Source organism: Urocitellus parryii, chromosome 1 (genome assembly GCF_045843805.1).
Source record: "Urocitellus parryii isolate mUroPar1 chromosome 1, mUroPar1.hap1, whole genome shotgun sequence".
NCBI lineage: Eukaryota > Metazoa > Chordata > Mammalia > Rodentia > Sciuridae > Urocitellus > Urocitellus parryii.
Genome location: NC_135531.1, coordinates 91,180,687 through 91,203,259, shown reverse-complemented (window position 1 = coordinate 91,203,259; position 22,573 = coordinate 91,180,687). Strand labels below are relative to the sequence as shown.

The window sequence follows — 22,573 nt, the reverse complement described above, 5'->3', positions numbered from 1 at the left end:
GCATCTCTCCCGTGAATTGAGAATACATGGAGGTAACCCTGATCTATGTTTCTCATTTTAAAAAGACCTCCTTTCTCAATCCCTCATCACTCCCTTCTGCGTCCAAAGCATGTGTCAGTTCCCCTCCAATGAAAATGAAGCATTCTTTCTCCACTTTCTCACTTGGGAGTGAAAGAAATAAAATTGCTTATTCTCTTATCACTATTCTGGTCTGGCTTTTCTTATATTTTAAAGGCTGCAGCAGCTCTATAATATTTCTTGTTTCTCTGCTTTGATTGTTACCCTTTAGAATCAGTCCCTCCGCCACAGCAGCCTGAATGATGTCTTTAAAATGTAAATCAGATCATGTCACAGTGGGTGTCCCACTGTGCTTAGAATAAATTTAAACACTACCATGTGCCATTAAATGCAGGCTGGCTTGGTCTCACTCTATGGGTCTGATGTCATTTTCCTCCCTACACAGGCAATTCAACTCCTAGACCAGGTTTCAATGCCACTGCACTGGCTATTTCCTGTTCCTCCAGTTTTTCTTCTGCACTCAGTTCACTGAGTTGCCTTTCCTGGCCATCCATCAAAAGTAGCTGCACTCATAAGCCATGAACCATACCATTTTGTTTTATTTAAACATTTAGAAAACTCTATGTTGTCATTTAATTACTATTTCATTATATTTTGTTCCCACCAGAGTATAAGCTTTATGACAGAGTCTTATCTATTTTTACACATTGGAATCTCCAGCATTATTTACCCAATCTCAGTGTATAGTAATTTGTTGAATGGAGGAATAATGTAAGGGAAATCGTGGTTAGATGCAAAAGGTTAGTGGTTCAAAAAAAAAAAAAAAGATATCCTGGTACAACATAGACCTTTAGTTAGATGAAATCAAAATTTGTTATTCAGTTCTCATCCTGTCATTTGGGGACTATCTGACATTTTTTTCATGCCATTGACACTGATGAAGTGGAGAATGCCTATCTTGCAGCCAGAACTGAATATCTATCTGGAACCTGAGTTGCTTATGGTTTCCAAATTATGAAGCTCAAAGAGTTACTCCACTACTTATCTACATTTGAGTTCTCCCAAGGTAAGTGAGGGGCATTCTAAGAATGTAATTCATAGACTCTCACGTGAAGTTTCTGATTTTATAAATCAATTGGAGTAGATACTGAAATTCCTGCCTGTTGCCCTCACCCATTGCGGAATGTAGAACTTTTATTGTTGCCAGAAAGGAGTCCTGCTCTTTTTCTTTGAACAACTTATATGGTCTTCACTTAGAGTGATCATGTTTGCATCAAAACAACCCACAAGTGATTAAATTAAAATGAATTTATAGAGAAAAGAAAATTGTAACAGAATTAGAATGTATTATCCCTCCCTAAAGAAGCTCTGTGTCTTCAGTAAGTAGAGAGTTCTAGGGATGTAGCTATGGATTCTTTGTTTTGTCTCTGTGTCTTGCAGGGGCGCAGAGCTTTGCTGGGTACCAACTCTCCATATCTCCCAAGAAGATGCCAGCACCAGCATGGTCAGATCATCTCAAAAAGGACACATATATCCTGTGAGCAAAGGAGAAGTGATATTAAGCCTTCAAATTATTTCTTAAGTCTTATGTTGTCAGAGCTAGAAGAAAACAAACCTATCATCCATGTATACATAACCTACATATGAGTCATATATATATGTATATATGATAGCATGTTTTAAAAATAAAATGATGGGCTAGGGTGTGGCTCAGTGGTAGAGCACTTGCCTAGCACATGTAAGGCACTAGGTTAGATCCTTAACACCACATAAAAATAAATAAGATAAAGGTATCATGTCCATAAAATAAAAATAAGTAAATAAATATATAAAAATGAGAAGCATATCCACCATTGTAACACAGCTGATCATCAGTGTTTTATTTCCTTCCAGCTTTTAAAACTTTAAAAGGAAAATGTGATTTGCTACTTTTTCACAAAACACATCATAAAATTTTATGGATACTTAATATTTATAAGCAGATTACCAGAGAGTTTCTGGGGGATTCAGTGGCATCAATGCCTAACCCAAATGTCGGACATTTATGATTCTTTTCAATTTGTTATTAATATGAATAATTCTGTAATGAACATCCTTGGGTGTATATTTTTAAATATTCAATTCTATGGCTGGCTATTAAGAGTTCTTTATAAGTTCCCTTAATCTATGTAAAGATTACTTCAACCTCATCATGTGTAAAATAAGGATTCTAATTACAACCATCTATTGTTATCGTTATAAGGATTAAATGAGCACATGTGTGAAATTTCCTGGTCCATGTAGATGATAAGAACATGTCAGTGCCTAACCTCAGATGGCATTTAAAAGGTAAGCATGTTCTGTTTCCAGTTTCCTATTTCATGCCAAAGAAGCCACCACAAAGTAGAAGATAACTGAATCAAAATCCTAAACTATAGACCAACAGAATCTTCTAGACTGATGGTAATCAAACAGAGAAACAGATGCCATTTGCATTAAGTAACTACCTTCCCTCACCTTTTCTGAGGAATGGGATAAATGTTGCATTGTTTTGTTTAATTTTCAGGAAAGCTTTAAGACCATTTCTTATGTTTTCTGGTTATCACTGACCACCAAAATTACTCTTCTGTTGATTATGAATCAGGATATCAGCTATGCTGTGGTTAAATTCTGGTTCTAACAAAACCATACTTTCTTCTTAGTACCTTCCAGTAATTTTCATATGGTCAAGATAATACTTTCCAAAATGCTTCTTAAATTATCAGGAAGTCATGCATACCACACAATTTAGTTTCCATTTTATATTCTTCAGTCAAATGATGATTCAGTTGCATGATTCCCAATGTATCTGAAGTAAGAGAGAGACCTTTACACTTCTGACAGCCCTGAGATATCCTTTTGATCTTTTTATTGATTCTTCAAACCAAGTAATTAGCTATTAGTTATAAAACAAAGTAATTAATTATATTCAAAAAGCTTATGACTTTATAACCTATTAAATAATAATAATAAAGAATATGCCTGGAATTATTAGCATTTTAAGATTCTTCAATTTCATTTTAGGATTAAATTCTTTACCAAGAGTATTTATATGTAAAAAATAAAATACCTGTGTGCTTGTGGAAAACAAGTTTTAGCTTATTTCCTACTTTTTCTGGGCAATTAAGACCTTCTTCCAATATCCTGGTAATTATTGCACAAGGATATGAAAAACTTCCTTTTAAAAATGGGCTATTGAAGAAAAAGGGCTTTTAAGTGATTCTTCTAGAGCTATTCATTACCAGAAAATACACAAGCAAACAATGCTGAATGAAAAGTATATAATCATTCTTCAGGGCTGGAGTCAGAAAGAGATCTCTAGAGAGATTTTTAAGGATTTAAGGTTTGAGGGCAAAAATTCATTGACAACATTATTCCATAGTCATATGTTCTTCCTAGCTGTGAAAGTCTGGATTTGTCTTCCTTGCTGAGTAGGCATCAAAACCTTGAGTAAATACCAAAGTTTGAGTATTCTTGAAAAGGCCAGTTACTTCCAGAAATCAGAAATGAAAGTGCACCAGCTCAGTACTTCTCAGCATCTCTTTCCATGCAATGATATGCATACCCTCAAATGCTCTCATTAGCACATCCTTAATCTCCTCTGCATTACAGGACTCAAGGTTTAAAAGTTTCATGTAAGTGTTTGGGTAGGTATGCACACATTTCATGTTAATACCCCATCACTTCTCCCTTTCTCATACTTTTGTAGACCATCAGGATTCGAGGAGGCAGAGGCCAAGGGGCCTGTAATACATATAACTGGTCTGATCTCTGATTTTGGGCTGCTTGGATGGTTTGGTGCTGGAGTGTATGTCAGGGTTTTTTTGTTTTTTTTTTTTTTTTTTTTTGCCTCTCTCACACAGCTGGTGAAGCCTCTGATCTGTGCTGAGCAATCTGTAGCTACAGGTGTCCTCTGGTGACAGTCCTGGAGTGGGGCCTCTTTAAGGAGAACACACTCCTGGCCCTAAGACTTTTTCTGAATGCACAGGCCATTGAAGAACAGGGCAATGGAGACACAGCTTTTAGAGAGAACTTAGACTCAATATTTACCCTAAAGAATTACATTTGAACCAGAAGAAACTAAGGAATCTTTGACTAGAAATTTGAAGTATTTCCCCCCATGATTCTCAGGGGTACCAGGTTCAGGAAGATATATATATTTCAAATTCTTTTCCATTTCCTCTTTATAATTTGTTCAGTTAATTATACAAGATAGTAGAATGTACTCTGGTACATTATACATACAGGAGTATAATTTCTCATTCTTCTGGTTGTACATGATGTAGAATCACACTAGTCTTGTAGTCATATATTGCATAGGGTAATAATGCCTGATTCCTTCTACTAGCCTTTCTTTGCCCATATTCCCTGCCCTCCCTTCACTCTCTTCTACCTATTCTTCCCTAGACCCCCCAATTTTAATTGTCATAATAAATACAGTATACTTTTGCCGTTTTTATGTGTTTAGATGGAAGTTTAGTTTTGACTTGTTACTCACCCACTTCCCCCTTAAAAATATGATAAAAATTTAAAAGTAGTAATCTTGCATATACTTTTACTTATCAATAAAAGGTGCCACTTACAACATAATACTTTATTATGTATACTGCACCTTGAAATTGATGAGAACACTCAATATGCTCTGATGCCATGATGGAAGAAACAGTTCTAGACTATTCTGATCCCCAAATCTCGGAAAAAAATATTACAAGTGACAGCTTGGTATGGTGTGAGAAAAAATAAATGGATATAAATATCCATTTGATACATTTTTCAGACTTCTGAAGTAGAGATAAATATAAGCAACATTAGCTGAATTTACCCTGTGTTAGACATTTTCTACAGAGGGGAAATTGAATCCTGATGTACACAGCTTGTGGACATAACTGAATACCATCTACTGTTAAGACAAAGAGTTAAGGGACTCATTTCAATACCTGTGTAAAATTTGTATATCTCATGGTACCCTGTTGTTGTTATTTCATTTGTTAATTTATAAAATTTGTTAAAATTTGTTCATTTTGTGTTGCTATAACAGAACACCTGAAACCGAGTACTTCATAAAGTAAAGAAATTTATTTGGCTCATGATTCTGGGAATTGGAAGGTCCAAAAGGCATGGTGCCAGAATCCTCGTTAGGGCTTCTGGGTGATGTCAACATGGTAGAAAAGTGGAAAAGGAACCCCATTTTAAATACCCCATTTTTAAAAGGAAGTTTTTCATATCCTTGTGCAATAATTACCAGGGTATTGGAAGAAGGTCCTAATTGTCCAGAAAAAGTAGGAAATAAGATAAAGCTTTTTTCCACAAGCACACAGGTATTTTATTTTTTACATATAAATACCAAGTGTGTGGGGTAGCCTCATTTTATAACAGCCTACTCTGGAGACAACTAACTTGGTTCTGTGGGAACTACATTAATCCCTGTCAATGATGGTGTCTCCATGACCTAATCATCTCCTATAGCCCCCACCTCTCACCTACCCCGTAGCATTAGGAACCAAGATTTTATCATGTGAGCCATTGAGGACAAATGATATCCAAACTATCACAGTTAATATTGTATGAGAAGACTCATTAAACTAAAGTTCTTACAGAATTTGGAGAAAAAAAAATATGTTGCTTGTATTCTTGGCCCATAGAAAATATTATTTGCCCTTGTTTCACAGTGGGGCATAGAAGCTGAGTTCGGCTTCCCTAAGTCTGTGTCAATAAAGGCTTGTCATGATTTATCAGCTTGGCAAGGAGCAACATCTAGTTGCAGCTCCAAATCTTGGGTCAAGATTATTCCTGACATCTTTTTCCCATTAAGGGCCTTCATGGCATAAATAAGAAAGGACCAGTTCGGAGACTCACAAGACTTGGGTTCCATTCTAAATGCCATGTGCACTTTGGAGAGTCAGTTTTCTAAAATTCCCATAAATAAAATACTCCCCCAGAGAATTCTGCACTAATGTGAAAGAGGATAGTATACTGGGCTTACTAATTAATGTGGGCTTTATTCTTATTTAGCATTATACTTCTTCACTGTTGAAACTACTGAAGTGACATATGGCTGTTTGAGAATGCTTAATTAAAAAAGAATTGAAAATTAATTCAATCTTGAAAACTATTTGGATATCTTCTAATTAATATCCCTTGGTACATACTCATTATTTTTTCCTCCTTTAGCAAATTAATGGCTTTGAAGTTTCATGACTTGACCTCTTCTTAACCTTCCTTCTCTTTTCTTTTATTGTGTGGATGGGTATAGCTCTTACTACCATTTATCTCTGTATTATAAAGAAATATATAACTCAAAATTTCTTAAAATATTTTTCTCTGCTAACACTAGGATTATAGCTTTCCCACTGCTCACTAAGCTGTGAATATTGAGACTGACAGGTCACCTTCCTACTTTATCTCCCAGCATTGCGGGTTGTGGCTCACTGTGCAGCACTCCAAGTTCTCATGTCATGACCCTGAGTTCCTATCTACCGTCCCACTGCCCTGGGCTCTCCCTTTGGGCACAAGCCATTTTCCTACTCAGCTCCCTGAGAAGTTTCTCCCTCTGATTACACACGTCCTTTTTCTGCTTCTTTGACTTCATTAGATGGTGGAGATCATTTTAGTGCCAACCACACATGGCTTGTCAAAGTACCAGGAGTTAAATGTGGTAATTCAAGCAGATGGTTTCAGCCAAATGTGTTCACTTTTCACATGTGTTTATCTTTTGTTCAATAGCACAAAGAACTGTTTGATCCCTCCCCCCACCCCATCAGCTTGTCTCTGGATTACAGTGTTTATTTATTTTTTTAAAGGCAGCAGCAATGAAATATGAGGGTTCAATATATGAGAAAATGGATAAGCAAGCAGGATTATAATTCCAGCAATGTTTACATCAAAAACAAAAAAAGCAAACAAACTCATAACAATGAGCTTTCTACAAGAATGTTCAGACTTCTAAGTGGACCATCAGAAGGTAAAGCATACAAACCAGGCCAAGATTTAAACATGCTACTCTGCCACCTTCTTCCTTTAATAGACGTATACTTGTTACAAACTGAACAAAAATATCCCTGTTCCTCTTCCAGGAAACCTGGCTCAATAGTCCCTACGAAAACCAATAGGTTCCAACTGATAAACACTTGAAGAAGTTACACTTCACTTGTTATCTGCAAGCTACTTTCCTTAATGTGTTCTGAGATCTCAAATGGGCCCCCAAAAGTCTATTTGAGCTGGTGATTTATTATTCTCCTGTCTATCATTGACCAAAGTGACTTTGTCTGTACTTCCAGAGCACGCAAACAAGTGGTTGAAAGTAGCTAACTGCAGTATATAATAGAAGCATATCTTTAACCAGATTGAAGCATCCATCTCTCATATGTACAAAATGAATGATTCATGTTCAGTTTTCTGTCTTACCAAAGGTTAGGCAGAAAGAGAGAAAACCTCCATCTTCCATCCCTGAAATCTCTGCAGTTGAGGGTTAGTGATGAAGTATAGAGGCTCTCCCTAAGGAGGTTGGAGGTTCCTACTCACAAAGCTAGAGAGTAGACACACTTCCTCTTCTCTCTCAGAAGGAGTCCAATTTATTTTGTAACTTATGTATTTATTTTAAAATTTCACAGCATTTATGAGGTATAGTTGACAAATAAAAACTTATGTATATTGCCCCACCGACCAGCAGACCCACGCTGGAGTCCAGGCCCAGGCCTATATCATCCCTGCTGACCTGTGGTGGGGCCCAGGCCCAGGTCAGGCCCTGCACTGCCCCACAAACCCACCCAGGAGCCCAGGCCTAACCCACCTCTATTTTGGGATACTGCAGCCATCGCCATAACTCTCCCCACACAGTAGCCTCCATCTTGGCATAACAGACAGGGCCTGGAGGCAGTTGCATCTCTAATCAGATATTCCAAAGACATTGTAAAGTCCACTCTTTCAGTCTCATCTTTGAAAGTGGCTGCATCTATCTTGGGACACCCCTACTGCTATTTTTAGTTACCTCCACTCTTGCCGCAACCACATTTAGTTGTAGTAGCATCCATTATGAGACACCACCTTGGCCTGGGAAGCCCAACACCAAGGTGAGGTACAGGTAATATACAGGGACACTACAAGATTATAGGGTAGAAACTGTAAACCTCAGATCTGTACTGCAAGAAAGGAAGACACATAGACAACATGAAAAAAACAAGGGAAAAAGTGCCCCAAACAAACCAAGATAATACAGTAATAGAATCCATGGAAAGTGCAGTTGATGAAATGTCACAGAAAGAGTTAAGAATGTAAATAGTTAAAATGATCTGTGAGTTAAAGAATGACCTAAGTGAAAAACTATAGGCAATACTTGATCACTCCAACAAAGAGATAGGAGAGCAAATATAGGCCACTATTGATCACACCAACAAAGAGATAAAGGAGCAAATACAGGTATCAAAAGATTACTTCAAGAAAGAGATAGAGATTCTGAAAATAAATCAGAAATTCTTGAAATGAAGAAAACAATAACCAAACTAAAAAAAAAAAACACATAAAAACCTCAAAAGAAAGCATCACCAACAGACTAGATGACTTGGAAGACAGAACATCAGATAATGAGGACAAAATATACATTTTTGAAAATGAAGTTAACCACACAGTGAAGATGGTAAGAAACCATGAACAGAATATCCAAGAATTATGGGATAGCATCAAAAGACCAAATCTAAGATTTACTGGGATAGAAGAAGGCACAGGGATTCAAACCAAAGGAATGCACAATCTCTTCAATAAAATAATATCAGAAAATTTCCCAAACATGAGAATGAACTGGAAAATCAAATACAAGAAGCTTACAGTACATCAAATGTACAAAATTACAACAGATCTATACCAAGGCACATTATAATGAAAATGCCTAGCATACAGAATCTTAAAGGCTCCAAGAGAGAAGAATCAGATCACGTATAGGGGGATCTCCAATCAGGCATCCCAAAGCCATTGTAAGGTCTCAGCAGATTTCAGCAGATTTTTCAACATAGACCCTCAAAGCCAGGAGATCCTGGAACAACATATACCAAGCTCTGAAAGAAAATAGATGCCAACCAAAAATTTTATATCCAGCAAATTAAGATTCATATTTTATGACAAAATAAAACCCTTTCATAATAAACAAAAGTTAAAAGAATTTACAGTGAGAAAGCCTGCACTACAGAGCATTCTTAGCAAAATATTCCAGAAGGAGGAAATGAAAAAACAACAATAAAAATCAGCAAAGGGAGGAACTACACTAAAGGAAAGGCCAATCAAAGGAGAAACCAAGTCAAGTTAAAACCAAAAATAAACCAAAATGTCTGGTAATACATATCATATTTCAATAATAACTCTGAAAGTGAATGGCCTAAACTCATCACTTAAATGATGTAGACAGATTGAATTAAAAAAAAAAAAGACCCAACAATATGCTGCCTTCAAGAGTCTCATCTCACAGGAAAAGACATCCACAGACTGAAGGTGAAAGGATGAAAAAAAATACCACTCATATAGACCACATAAACAAGCAGGGGTTTCCATCCTCATATCCGATAAAGTGGACTTCAGACCAAAGCTAGCATTTCATATTCCTTAAGGGATTCATACATCAATAAGACATAACAATCATAAAAATCTATGCCCCAAACAATGGGCCATCTATGTATATCAAACAAACCATTCTCAACTACAAGAACCAAATAGACCACAACACAATAATACAACACAAGAAAAACTAAACAAAAAAACTATAGAACTCAATAACACAATCAATAATTTAGACTTAACAAATGTATATAGAATATTCCATTCATCAACAAGTGAATACACTTGCTTCTCAGCAGCATATGAATCCTTCTCCAAAATAAACCATATGCTATGCCACAAAGCAACACTTAGCAATACAAAACAAGAGATACTACCCTGCAATGGAATGAAATTAGAAATCAACAATAAAATAAAAATAGAGGCTACTCCAACACCTAGAGATTAAACAATATGCTATTGAATGACACATGGATAACAGAAGACATTAGAGAAGAGATAAAATTCTTAGAGGTAAATTAGAACTCCAATACAACTTACCAAAATCTCTGGGACACTATGAAGACAGTGCTAAGAGGAAAGTTCATTGCATTAAGCTCATTCATTAAAAGAAGAAAAAGTCAATAAATAAACCACCTGATATTACATCTCAAAGCCCTAGAAAAAGAAGAGCAAACCAACACCAAAAGTAATAGAAGACAGGAAATAATTAAAATTAGGGCAGAAAAAAATGAAATTGAAACAAAAGAGGCAATTCAAAAAATTGACCAAATGGAAAGCTGGTTCTTTGAAAAAATAAATAAAATCGACAAACCCTTAGCCACCCTAATGAAAAGAAGGAGAGAGAAAACTCAAATTACTAAAATCCATGATGAAAAAAAATATCATGACAGAACACTATTGAAATATGGAAGACAATTAGAAACTATTTTGAAAGTTTATACTCCAGTAAAATAGAAAACCTCAAAGACACCAACAAATTTCTAGAGGCATATGATCAACCCAAACTGAGTCAAGAGGACATACACAGGGGCTGGGGATGTGGCTCAAGTGGTAGTGCGCTCGCCTGGCATGCGTGCGGCCCGGGTTCAATCCTCAGCACCACATATAAACAAAGATGTTGTCTGCCGAAAACTAAAAAAATAAATATTAAAATTCTCTCTCTCTCTCTCTCTCTCTCTCTCTCTCTCTCTCTCTCTCTCTCTCAAAAAAAAAGAAAAAGAGGACATACACAATTTAAACAGATCAATTTTAAGCAAGGAAACAGAAGATATCATCAAAAGTCTACCAACCAAGAAAAGCCTGGGACCAAATGGATTCACAGCTGAGTTCTACAAGACCTACAAAGAAGAATTAATACCAATACTCCTCAAATTATGCCATGAAACAGAAAAGGAGAGAACCCTTCCAAACTCATTCTGTGAAGCTAGTAGCATCCTGATACCAAAACCAGGCACAGACACATCAAGAAAAGAAAATTTCAGACCAATATCTCTGATGAACATTGATGTAAAAATTCTTAATAAAATTCTGGCAAATTGCATACAAAAACATATTTAAAAAATAGTGCACCATGATCAAGTGGGGTTCATTCCAGGAATACAAGGATGGTTCAACACGAAAATCAATAAATGTAATACATCACATCAATAGACTTAAAAATAAGAATCATATGATTATATCAATGGATGCAAAGAAAGCAGTTGACAAAATATAGCACCCTTTCACGTTCAAAACCCTGGAAAAACTAGGGAGAGTAGGAACATACCTCAACATTGTAAAAGCTATCTATGCTAAACCCAAGCCCAACATCATTCTAAATGGAGAATAATTGGAAGCATTCCCTCTAAAAATGGAACAAGACAGGGATGCCTTTTTTTTTTACCACTTCTATTCAACAGAGTCCTTGAAATTCTAGCCAGAACAATTAGACAGATGAAAGAAAATAAACGGATATGAAAAGGAAAAGAAGAACTCAAACTATCATTATTTGTTGATGATATGATTCTGTACTTATAAGACCCAAAAAACTCCACCAGAAAACTTCTAGAATTAATGAATGAATTAAAAATCAACACCCATAAATCAAATACATTTCTATACATCAGTGATGAATTCTCTGAAAGAGAATTTAGGAAAACTACCCATTCACATAGCCTCAAAAAAAATTAAATACTTGGGAATCAATCTGACAGGTGAAAGACTTCTACAATAAAAATTACACAACACTAAAGAAAGAAATTGAAGACCTTAGAAGATGGAAAGATCTCCCATGCTTTTGGATATGCAGAATTAATATTGTCAAAATGGCCATACTACTCAAAGTGCTATACAGATTCAATGTGATTCCAATTAAAATCCCAACATCATTCCTTTTAGAAATAGAAAAAAGCAATCATGAAATTCATTTGGAAAAATAAGACACTCAGAATGGCCAAAGCAATTCTTAGCAAAAAGAGTGAAGCAGGAAGCATCACAATACCAGACTTTACTCAAGTATACTACAAAGCTATAGTAACAAAAATGGCATGGTATTGAAACCAAAATAGACATGTAGACCAATGGTACAGAATAGAAGACACAGAGAAAAACACACATAAATACAGTTATCTTATACTAGACAAAGGCACCAAAAACATATATTGGAGAAAAGATAGCCTCTTCAATAAATGGTGCTGGGAAAACTGGAAAACCACATACAGCAAAATGAAATTAAACCCCTATCTCTCACCATACATAAAACTCAACTCAAAGTGGACCAAGAACCGAGGAATTAGACCAGAGACTCTGTGCCTAATAGAGGAAAAAGTAGGCCCAAATCCTCATTACATCAGATTGGGCCCCGACTTCCTTAACAAGACTCCTAAGTCACAAGAAATAAAATCAATAATCAATAAATGAGATAGATTCAAACTAAAAACTTCTCAGCAAAAGTAACAATCAATGAGGTGAAGAGAGAGCCTATATTTTGGGAGCAAATTTTTGCCACACATATATCAGATAGAGTACTTATCTCCAGTATAATATATAAAGAACTCCAAAAAACTTAACACCAAAAAAAAAAAAAAAACACAATCAGTAAATGGGCTAAGGAGCTGAACAGACACTTCTCAGAAGAAGATATACAATCAATCAACAAATATATGAAAAATGTCCAACATTTCTAGTGATTAGAGAAGTGAATTTCAAAACTACTCTAAGATTTCATCTCACACCAGTCAGAATTACAGTTATCAAGAATACAGACAACAATAAATGTTGGTAAGGATGGGGCAGTGGGGAGGCACACTCATACATTGCTGGTGGGACTGCAAATTGGTACAACCACTCTGGAAAGCAGTGTGGAGATTCCTTAGAAAACTTGGAATGGAACCACCATTTGACCCAGCTATCCCACTCCTTGGTCTATACCCAAAGGACTTAAAGTTAGCATACTATAGTAACATAGCCACATCAATATTTATAGCAGCACAATTCACAATAGCTAAATTGTGGAACCAATCTAGATACCCTTCAATAGATAAATGGATAAAGAAAATGTGGTATATATACACAATGGAATATTATTCTGAATTAAAAGAGAATGAAATCATGGCATTTGCAGGTAAATGAATGGACTGGAGAATATAATGCTAAGTGAAGTAAGCCAATCCCAAAAAACCAAAGGCCGAACGTTTTCTCTGATAATTGGATGCTGATCCATAATATTGGGGGAGGGCATGGGGAAAATGGAGGAACTTTGACTGGGCAAAGGGGAGGGAGGGTTGGGAGGATGCATGGGGTCAGGAAAGATGGTGGGATGAGATGAACATCATTATCCTGTGTACATGTATGACTACACGTATGGTGTGACACTACATTGTGTATGACCAGAGAAATGAAAAGTTGTGCTGCAATTGTGTACAATGAATCAAGATGCATTTTGATGGCATATATACTTAATTAGAATAAATGAATAAATTAATTTTTAAAATTATGTATATTGGGCTGGGGATGTGGCTCAGGCGGTAGCGCGCTCGCCTGGCATGCGTGCGGCCCGGGTTCGATCCTCAGCACCACATACCAACAAAGATGTTGTGTCCGCCGAGAACTAAAAAATAAATATTAAAAAAAATAAAAATAAAATAAAATAAAATTATGTTTATTTATGGTATACAATGTGATATTTGCATATACATTGTGAAATGGTTATCACAATCAAGCTAATTAACATATCTATCACCTCACATAAGTACTTTTTTATGGTGGGAAGAATATTTAATATCCATTCTTAGAGCAAATATCAAATATATATTACTATTTACTCTGGACACTATGTTATCGATGAGGTCTCTAATTCATCTTATAAATGAAAGTCTGGACATTTTGGGTAATGTCTCTCTCTCCCTTCCATAGTCTTCTACTCTCCTTTTCTATGAGTTCAAGCTTTTTAGATTGCACATGTAAGTGAGATCATGCAGTATTTGCCTCTCTGTGCCTAGCATATTTCACTTAGCATAATGCTTTCTGGGGCTGTTGAAAAAGGCAGGATATCCTTCCTTTTTAAGACTGTAGATTCCATTATATATGCCACATTTTCTCTATTCATTCATCAGTTCATAGACTAAGTTGTCTCTAGATCTTAGTTTTTGTGAACCATTCTATAGTGGACATAGGAGGGCAAGTACCTCTTCATGTATTGATTTTGTTTCCTTCAGATTTGGTATTGAGAGATCATATGGAAACTGTTTTTAATTTTTTGAGGAATCTCCATATTGTTTTCTGTAATGACTGTTAACAATTTACATTCCTGACTAATGCTTTCCTTTTCTTCACATCCCCTACAGCCCTTGGTGTCTTTTGACTTTTGGATAATAGGTGCCCTAACAAGGTGACATCTCATAATGGTTTTGATTTCCATTCTCCTGATGATTGGTGAATTTAAATTTTTGCATAAATATCTGTTGGCCATTTATTGTCAAATTGTAAGACAGGGGCTGATGGTTTCCCTCACTGATGGCACTTGTTCCTATATCATTAAGGCTGTCTGTGCTTGGCAGGTTGGCAATTGCTGTAGACTGAATGCTAGTGTCTTCTAAACATCATATTAAATGAAGACAAAACTTATGCACGAAGGAGAAAAGATAGCTCTGTTTCCTTCACACTTGATTCACAGTTTACAAAGTGCATAGTAAAAATTCCACTGATAATTAATTGCAAGCCCATTGGTCATATGTCTGAGACAATGAAGTTATATATGAGCAACAAAAATGGCACTTCCTGTGAATTTGTAATATTTCAATATAAAAAGTGGAAAAACAGGCCATCTTTGTGCAGGAGATATTCAGTGCCACACACTTGTGATTTGGCAACTTCCTCACTATAAGTCTTTAAGTGGGAAAATAACCAACCAACCAAAAGAGCACTTCAATCTATTTTCCTCTCTTGTTTAACTTACAGCTTTCAAAATTATTCACACCAATGATGCAATGAGACAAATGGGTATTGTTACAGGAAATGTCCAGGCTTTCCAGTATAATAAAATAATGGTTACCTTTCATTTTCTATTTTCTGGCACTTTAATAAATCTATAATAGTCACTGATATTTATCATAACATTAAGAGGCTGCAAGATCTTGAAATTATTCCTGAATGGCAAAAAAAAGAATGTTCAAAAATGTTCAGTTATTTGAAGATGATCTCACTGTTAAGTCTGTTGTTTTTCTCCATACTTTTCATTATGAGAATGTTCATACATACTGAAACGTTAAAATTACACTGTCCTATATTAAATAATTTGCCACATTTTTTTCCCTTTTCATCTTCCCATATGTTCCTACACTCATACATAACATACTTTTTGTTGTTGAATAATTTGAAAGCAAATCATATGATGCTGACGGATATGTATTTTAATGTATTCTAATTCTTTCAAATGTATCTATATATAAAGTACATCATGTAATATCCATATATAAAATAAATATTAACACAAACACATTTTTCTTATTGTTTTTACATGTTAATTTCTCACAAGGATTGTTTGTTTTTTTTTTTTTTAGTGAAAATGCCCAGTTGTCTAATATGAAAATTGATTCATGTTTATTATCAGTATTAACTCCATCCTGTACCTGACCACCAATGCATGTGTCCTATCTTAAATAATTACCTTGCAACTTTCTTTTGGATAATAGCTGCCCTAACAAGAGTAAAGTGACATCTCATAGTGGTTTTGATTTTCATTCCCCTGATGATGAAGTTAAATCTTTGCAAATAAATGAGGATAAAACTCAACCTAAAGTGGATCAAAATCTTAGACATTAGAACATAGATCCTATGACTAAAAGAAGAAAAATTCGGCCCAAATCTTCACCTCTGTAGACTTAGGAACTGACTTCCTTAGCAAGACTCCTAAAACGCAAGTAAAATCAAGAAACAATAAATGGGATGGATTCAAACGAAAAAGCTTCTTCTCAGGAAAGGAAAGAATCAATAACATGATTTTCCATGTGAAACCAGTGCTTTGATTTATATTCTTATAGATAAGTCATGGCATTTTCTGTCACCTAGACATTTGAGAGACTAACTGATTCTCAAAGATGAGTTCTCTTTTTTTATCAAATGGAAAATAAGTCCATTATTGCTAGTGTAACCCAAAACTTCCTAAAATATTAAGCTGTGAGAAAGAAATTTAATATTGGTAAATTTATCAAAATTTAGGTTAACTCTCATTAAAAAAGTACTCAAATAGATCCCGAGAAAGGCAATTAACATTATCAAAGAATTAACTTTAAAAAAGATAGGAGGGGTGGGGGTGTAACTTAGTGGAAGAGCACTTGCCTAGCATGCAAGAGGTCCTAGGTTTGATCCCCAATATAGGGAGAAGGGAAGAGGGAGGAAAACTTTTACATTAACTTTATTACCACAAATGGGATGAGATTTCTCAGGTTAATTAACTTTTGAATATGATGTGTTTTACTCATCTCCATATAACATATTGAAGGTAACATTTTGAAATTCACCTTAGAGGTCCTGCTTGAAGGATAGTACTATGGGTAGAATTGTTTCTGCCTCAAAAATATATATCACCTTAACTGCCAGTACCTCTGAGTGTGAATTTACTTGGAAATTGTGTTATTGTAGATGTAAGTTGTTGAGATAGGGTCATGCTGCAATAGAATAGGTCTCTAACTCAATTGTACAGGTACCTTATAAGAAGAGCAAGATTTGGACACAGACATTCAGAGGAAGACACATAGAAAGAAGATGGCCACATGATAGGGGAGGGAGGCAGAGATCAGACTGATGGAATACCAAGGATTGCTGTCTCTCTTCAGAAGCCAGGTGAGGGACATGGAACAAGAAATGAACCCTACCAACACTTTGGCTTTGGATTTCTAGCATCCAGAACTGTGAGAGGATACATTCATATTGTTTGTAGTTTTTTTGCTATGCTACTCTTGGGAAACTAAGATAGAGAGAGAGAAAAAGAGAGAGAGAGAGAGAGAGAGAGAGAGAGAGAGAGAGAGAGAGAGAGAGAGATAGCAGATGGAGGAAGGCAGACTAAGATTAAGATTCCGGCCTATTAGGTTTAGGTGTAGGCATACAATGAGTTCTTCAGAACCCAGACTTAAATAATATAGTGGTCCTATTAGTTTTAAGTGAATCACATAAAATTGCTATTTTCGGGGCTGGGATTGTGGCTCAGTAGTAGAGTGCTCACCTAGCTAGCACTGGGTTCAATCCTCAGCACCACATAAAAAATAAACAAACAAATAAATAAATAAATAAAAGATAACTATGTCTAACTACAACTAAATATACATATATGTATAATATTATATGGATATATAAATATGTTTAAATATTTATATAATATATAAAATTAATGAGAAAATAATATATATTTATATATTACATATAAAATAGATATTATATATAAATATATAATATGCAAATATATAAGCCATTTTCATAGGGCGAAAATGAATTAATAGACAAAACTGTATTATATTCAACTCAATAGATGGATACATAAATAATTTAAGTTTCCCCAAACCCCTTTTCATCTTCAGCAGCAAACCCATTGTGGAATTGTCTAGGAAAATATTTCCCCTGCATGACTTTCCCTCTATAAATAGCTTTTCAGAGTCCATTCATTTCATTTAGCTAAGGAAGTTTCCGTCTCCATGACCCATTTAGAATTAAACACTAGAGGCAATCGTTGGGCAAGGTTTTGCCTGCTCTCTCTCTCATTTGCACATCGCTGTGCACAGTTTATCCTAGAAGACAATACTGGGGATTCTATCTCATTTACATTCAAAGCTAAGGTTCCTCCAGGGGATTTTTTTTTTCTCATTCCATTTGGCACAAGCAGTAACTGTGTTTGACAACATCTGCCTTACAGCTCCATCTGACACTTGGTTCCCGTCCACATTCTCTTCCTGCTTGTCTTTTGAGGAAGATATTTTCACAACAGAGGTGGAAAGAAGGAAAGTAAGGGTGAACCACGGCTGTATTTTTTTCAATTAATATGAGTCAGGAGCTTACCAAACATCTTTACCTATCTCTTACTCCAAAGGTTGTTGACATAAATCACTATTCTCTAAACCTGCCTTTTTGTTCTTTGGGATTCTTGAGCATTCACAAGTAATTTCTGGTGTTTATTTCCTTGATTTTCAAATATCTATCCCTTCATAAAATGTTTTCAGCTAAAAAAGTAAAACACAAAACAACACACACACAAATTTTACCAACAATGTTTTTGATCAACAAAAGATAGAACTCAGTTTAATGATATTTTGTATAAACTACTGATAAAGCACAATTTGTTTTCATAACAAGTAGATATTTAATAGGACATTCTTTTCCATAAATTTTTAAGTAATCTTTCACTCAGATAAATTATATAACTAAAGGAAAATTCTAAACCTTGTAAATATTAACTTGTATAATTATCTACTCCAAACAGAATTTTCATAACATAGAGTTTACTAGTAGCAATTGCCTCTGAATTATTACCTACTTTGATTAAACTAGGGGTTTTTTGTTGTTGTTATTTTGATATGGCTTTAAATTCTAACAGATTGTTTCAAAATGTTATTCTATTTCCACTTGACTGGAAATCCTATGCCATTATGCTATTCATTATACGAAGTTCTAAAATTTCCCTGTGCTGGACAATATATAAACAACTGGTGATACTAAGCTGCCTTTAAAGGAAAAAATTTCTTGACCTAAAAAAAAGGTAATATTTGACTTCAAAATATATGACATTTCTCTCCTCAGTAAACTTTGTGAATAAGTTTTCAGAAATATATATAATGTGTATGTATACCTAGTTCACATATTTGTCCACATAAAATTTGAATAAGGAAGAATGTGGTTGTAAAGAGTACCTTGGCCTTTATGGATTTTTGAGTAGAAACTACTTAAGGATACAGAGTGTAAATGAAGGATTAAATCTACACACTTCTCTCTTGGGGACAGACTATTACACAGGTGCCTGCACTTATTTTGGAATCTCACCTGCTACATTTCTTACTTATTAGCGATGAAAAACCTCAGACACTTTGCCTCTTCCAGCTTGCCTATCATTTGAGAATAAACTCAAACAAATCCTTCTTTCTTTTCCAAATACAAACCCAGCCATTGAAAGTTAAGACAAATTAGAATCTGATGACTCCTTTCACAAACACAGATATCTGTGTTTCATTTCAGCTTCTTATAAATGGCAAGCTTCTCTAGGATATCAAAGTGTGACTCTAATATGGAAATGTTAAAATGTGCCATCTATGTATGTACATCTCCCAGACCACGTCTGGTATAGAAAGCCAGGCTTCCCTACCAGCTCTCATGCATCTCCTTTGCACAGTTCTCCCCAGAGACCACATTCACTGCAACATCCCGTGGCTTTCAGAGAGCCATGAGGATTCCATCAGACCACGATCAACTTGGCTTGCTCTCTGCCCTTCAGGAGTCACACCCGTCAGCTGCACAAAGCAGCTCCCTGGCCCCTTAGTCTTTTGAGTCAGGTTCCTGACTGCTCCAGGTCACAGGTCCCCCAGAGATGCTATTATATAATGAAATAAACTTACTGTTTTCTTTAACACTTTGAGAGCATAAGGCTTCTGGGTCCCCTTCTGTTTGCATCTGTACACAATGGATGTAGCACCCCTTGAGGGGGAAAAAGACAAAAAAGAAAATGTTATGCTTTGGACATGAATTAAAGGGATAAATTTGAAAATAAGTGTCTCTTACAGTTACCCTCTTAAACGACAAGTGTTTATAAGTTCCACTATACACGGGCCCTATATGTTAAGAGTACTTTTTTTTCCACAATTGAATACATTTTGTTTAGAAAATTCTAGGTTTTTAGACTGCTCTTTTTAGACCCTTTTTTCCTCTCACCCCTTCTCTACACCAGTAACAAACAACAGGGCTGCTTCATTCAGTAGGCACGCAAGTAAATCCCGTCCTCCGGTAAACATAATTTTTGAAGAACACCCATCCAAATCAGAATCCTAGAGTGCCTAAAGGTACCTGTTGAGTAAAAATAAGCTGTATGACTTCAGGGAGGGGTTTCAGTTCAGGACTTTTGTAAGTGTTCTAACAGTGCATTTCTGTTACTTGGCAAGGGAGCTGGAGAACCACCTACCCCTTGCTCTTTATTTTTTTTTTTTAACCTATTAAGGAGAATGATAGGGAAGAATGTAACAGCTATCTTCCTATATTTGTAAGGTTGCTAAAAAAAGAGCATTAAAAAGCAGGACAGTGTGGTACCAACGTTCCCACTCCACACACAAAGCAAGAGAGTAAGAGAAACAGACAAAAAGAGAAGTACAGACCAAACAGGCTAAGTTTCAACTTCAGAAGGAGAATATCTGGAAGTATCTTAAAATAAGATCAGCTTGAAGTAAACCTCTCAGACTTTGAAGAGCAAGCCAAAGGCCCTCTTGTGATATATTCAGTCCTATGGTTCTGAAATTCTAGGTGGGCACAAAGGTTTATAAAAATCAAACACATATCTAGCTATCTAAGCACAATAAACTTTTCATATAGCCAAGAGAAGTCGGCTCTAGTGGGTTCTATTTACCAATGGCCAAGAAAAGTGTTACTATTTTTAAAGATCTTTGGTAAGAAAGGACATATACACAAAATAAAGTGTTCTAGAAATAAAACAAGTGACAATAAATATGAAATTTACTTTTTTTTACATTTACATGCTTTAAAAGATAACTAAAGAAAATATATTTTTAATATCTTTATTTTATTTATTTTTATGTGGTGCTGAGGATTGAACCCAGTAGAGCGATCACCCAGCCTCGAACATGCTAGGTGAGCGATCTACTGCTGAGCCACAATCCCAGCCCAATTAAAGAAAAATATTAACAACACATTGCATTCAAAGCATATGTAAAAGTAAAATGAATGACAATAAATGAAGAATAGAAAAATAGAAGTTGGTAAAATACTGCAGTGAAGTCTCTCTGTGTGAGGTGCATGATGTTATTTAAAGATAGATTCTGATTAACTAAAGGTTGGTATTATATGACCTTGCACAACGGCTAAAATAATTATTTAAAAGAAAAGTCAATAATAAACCAATAATAAACCTAAAATGCAAATAATCAAAAATGCAAATCAAAACCACAATGAGGTTTCATTTTTTTACCTTTTAATTTGGCTATTATCAAAAAAGGTGAACAATCTCAAGTGTTGTTGAGGGTGTGGACAAAAGGAAACCCTTGCACAGTGTTGGTAAGAGTGTAAATTAGTGTAGTCATTGTAGAAAACAATGGAAGTTACTCAAAAGATTTAAAAAATAAAACTGTGGTAGAACTTATGATCCAGAAATCCCATTACTGGCTATATATTCAGAGAATGAAATCAGCATGCCAAAGAGCTCATTCTCTCATGATCATTGTAGCATTACTCATAATAGCCAAGATATGGAGTCAACCTAAGTGTCCATTAATAGATGAATGACTAAAGAAAATGTGTTATATATACACACTGGAATACTACTAAGTCTTTAAAACAAGAAATTCTTGCTATTTTCAACCACTTGGATGAAGGTGGAGGACAGTAATGAAACAAGTCAGACACAGACAAATATTGCATGATTTCACTTATATGTAGAATCTAGAAAATGTGAACTCATAGAAACTGAAAGCAGAATGGTCAGGGATTTGGGGGATGTTGCTCAAAGGAGACAATAATGATGTATTATATCTTGAAAATCATTAAGGGAGCAGTGCATATGTTAATTAGATTGAATTAGTCATATCACAGTGTATACACATCTCAAAACATCATATTTTATGCCATAAGAATGTATAATTTTTAATTATAAACAAAAGATTTTATCAAAATTATATTGAGATTTCAATTGACTCCAGTAAGAATGGCAATTATCAAGAATATAAAATAATGATAAATGCTGGTGAGAGTGTGGGAGAAAAGATACACTTACACATTGTTGGTGGGACTTCAAATTAATGCTATCACTCTGGAAAGTGTGTGAAGAATCCTCAAAAAAAAAAAGGACCCAGCTATCCTACTCCTCAGAACTAAAATCAGCCACATCCAAGTTTATAGCAGTGCAATTTACAATAGCCAAGTTATGGAACTAGCCCTGGTGCCCATCAGTAGCTGAATGGATTAAAAAAATGTGGTATATATACACAATGGAGTTTTACTCGGCCATAAAGAAGAATAAAATTGTGGAATTTTCCAGTCAGTGGATGGAAATAGAAAACATCATGTTAAGTAAAATAAGCCAGACTCAGAAACTCAAGGATTAAATGTTTTCTCTCATATGCAGAAGCTAGAGCAAAGTAAGGGGGGTAAAGAGGGGTTGGGAGCAGATATCATAAAGATATAGGGAAGTTCAGTGGAGCTGAAGAAGGAGATTGATGGGAAGACAGGAAGACCAAGAAACAGGAGGAAATGCAGAAGGAATTTGACAAAATTATGCTAGGTGAACATATAAATATGCCACAGTGAATTCCACCTT

The 22,573-nt window shown here is 35.3% G+C and overlaps 1 protein-coding gene across 1 annotated transcript in view; it reads right to left on the bottom strand.

Moving 5' to 3' along the window:
* The window catches only part of Camk4 (calcium/calmodulin dependent protein kinase IV), a 230,935-nt gene that overhangs the window by 91,451 nt on the left and 116,911 nt on the right, over positions 1 to 22,573 (bottom strand). The window contains exon 2 of the mRNA XM_026391313.2: positions 19,653 to 19,731. Within this exon, the coding sequence (XP_026247098.1) occupies positions 19,653 to 19,731 (79 nt within the window). The remainder of the gene's footprint in view (positions 1 to 19,652; positions 19,732 to 22,573) is intronic.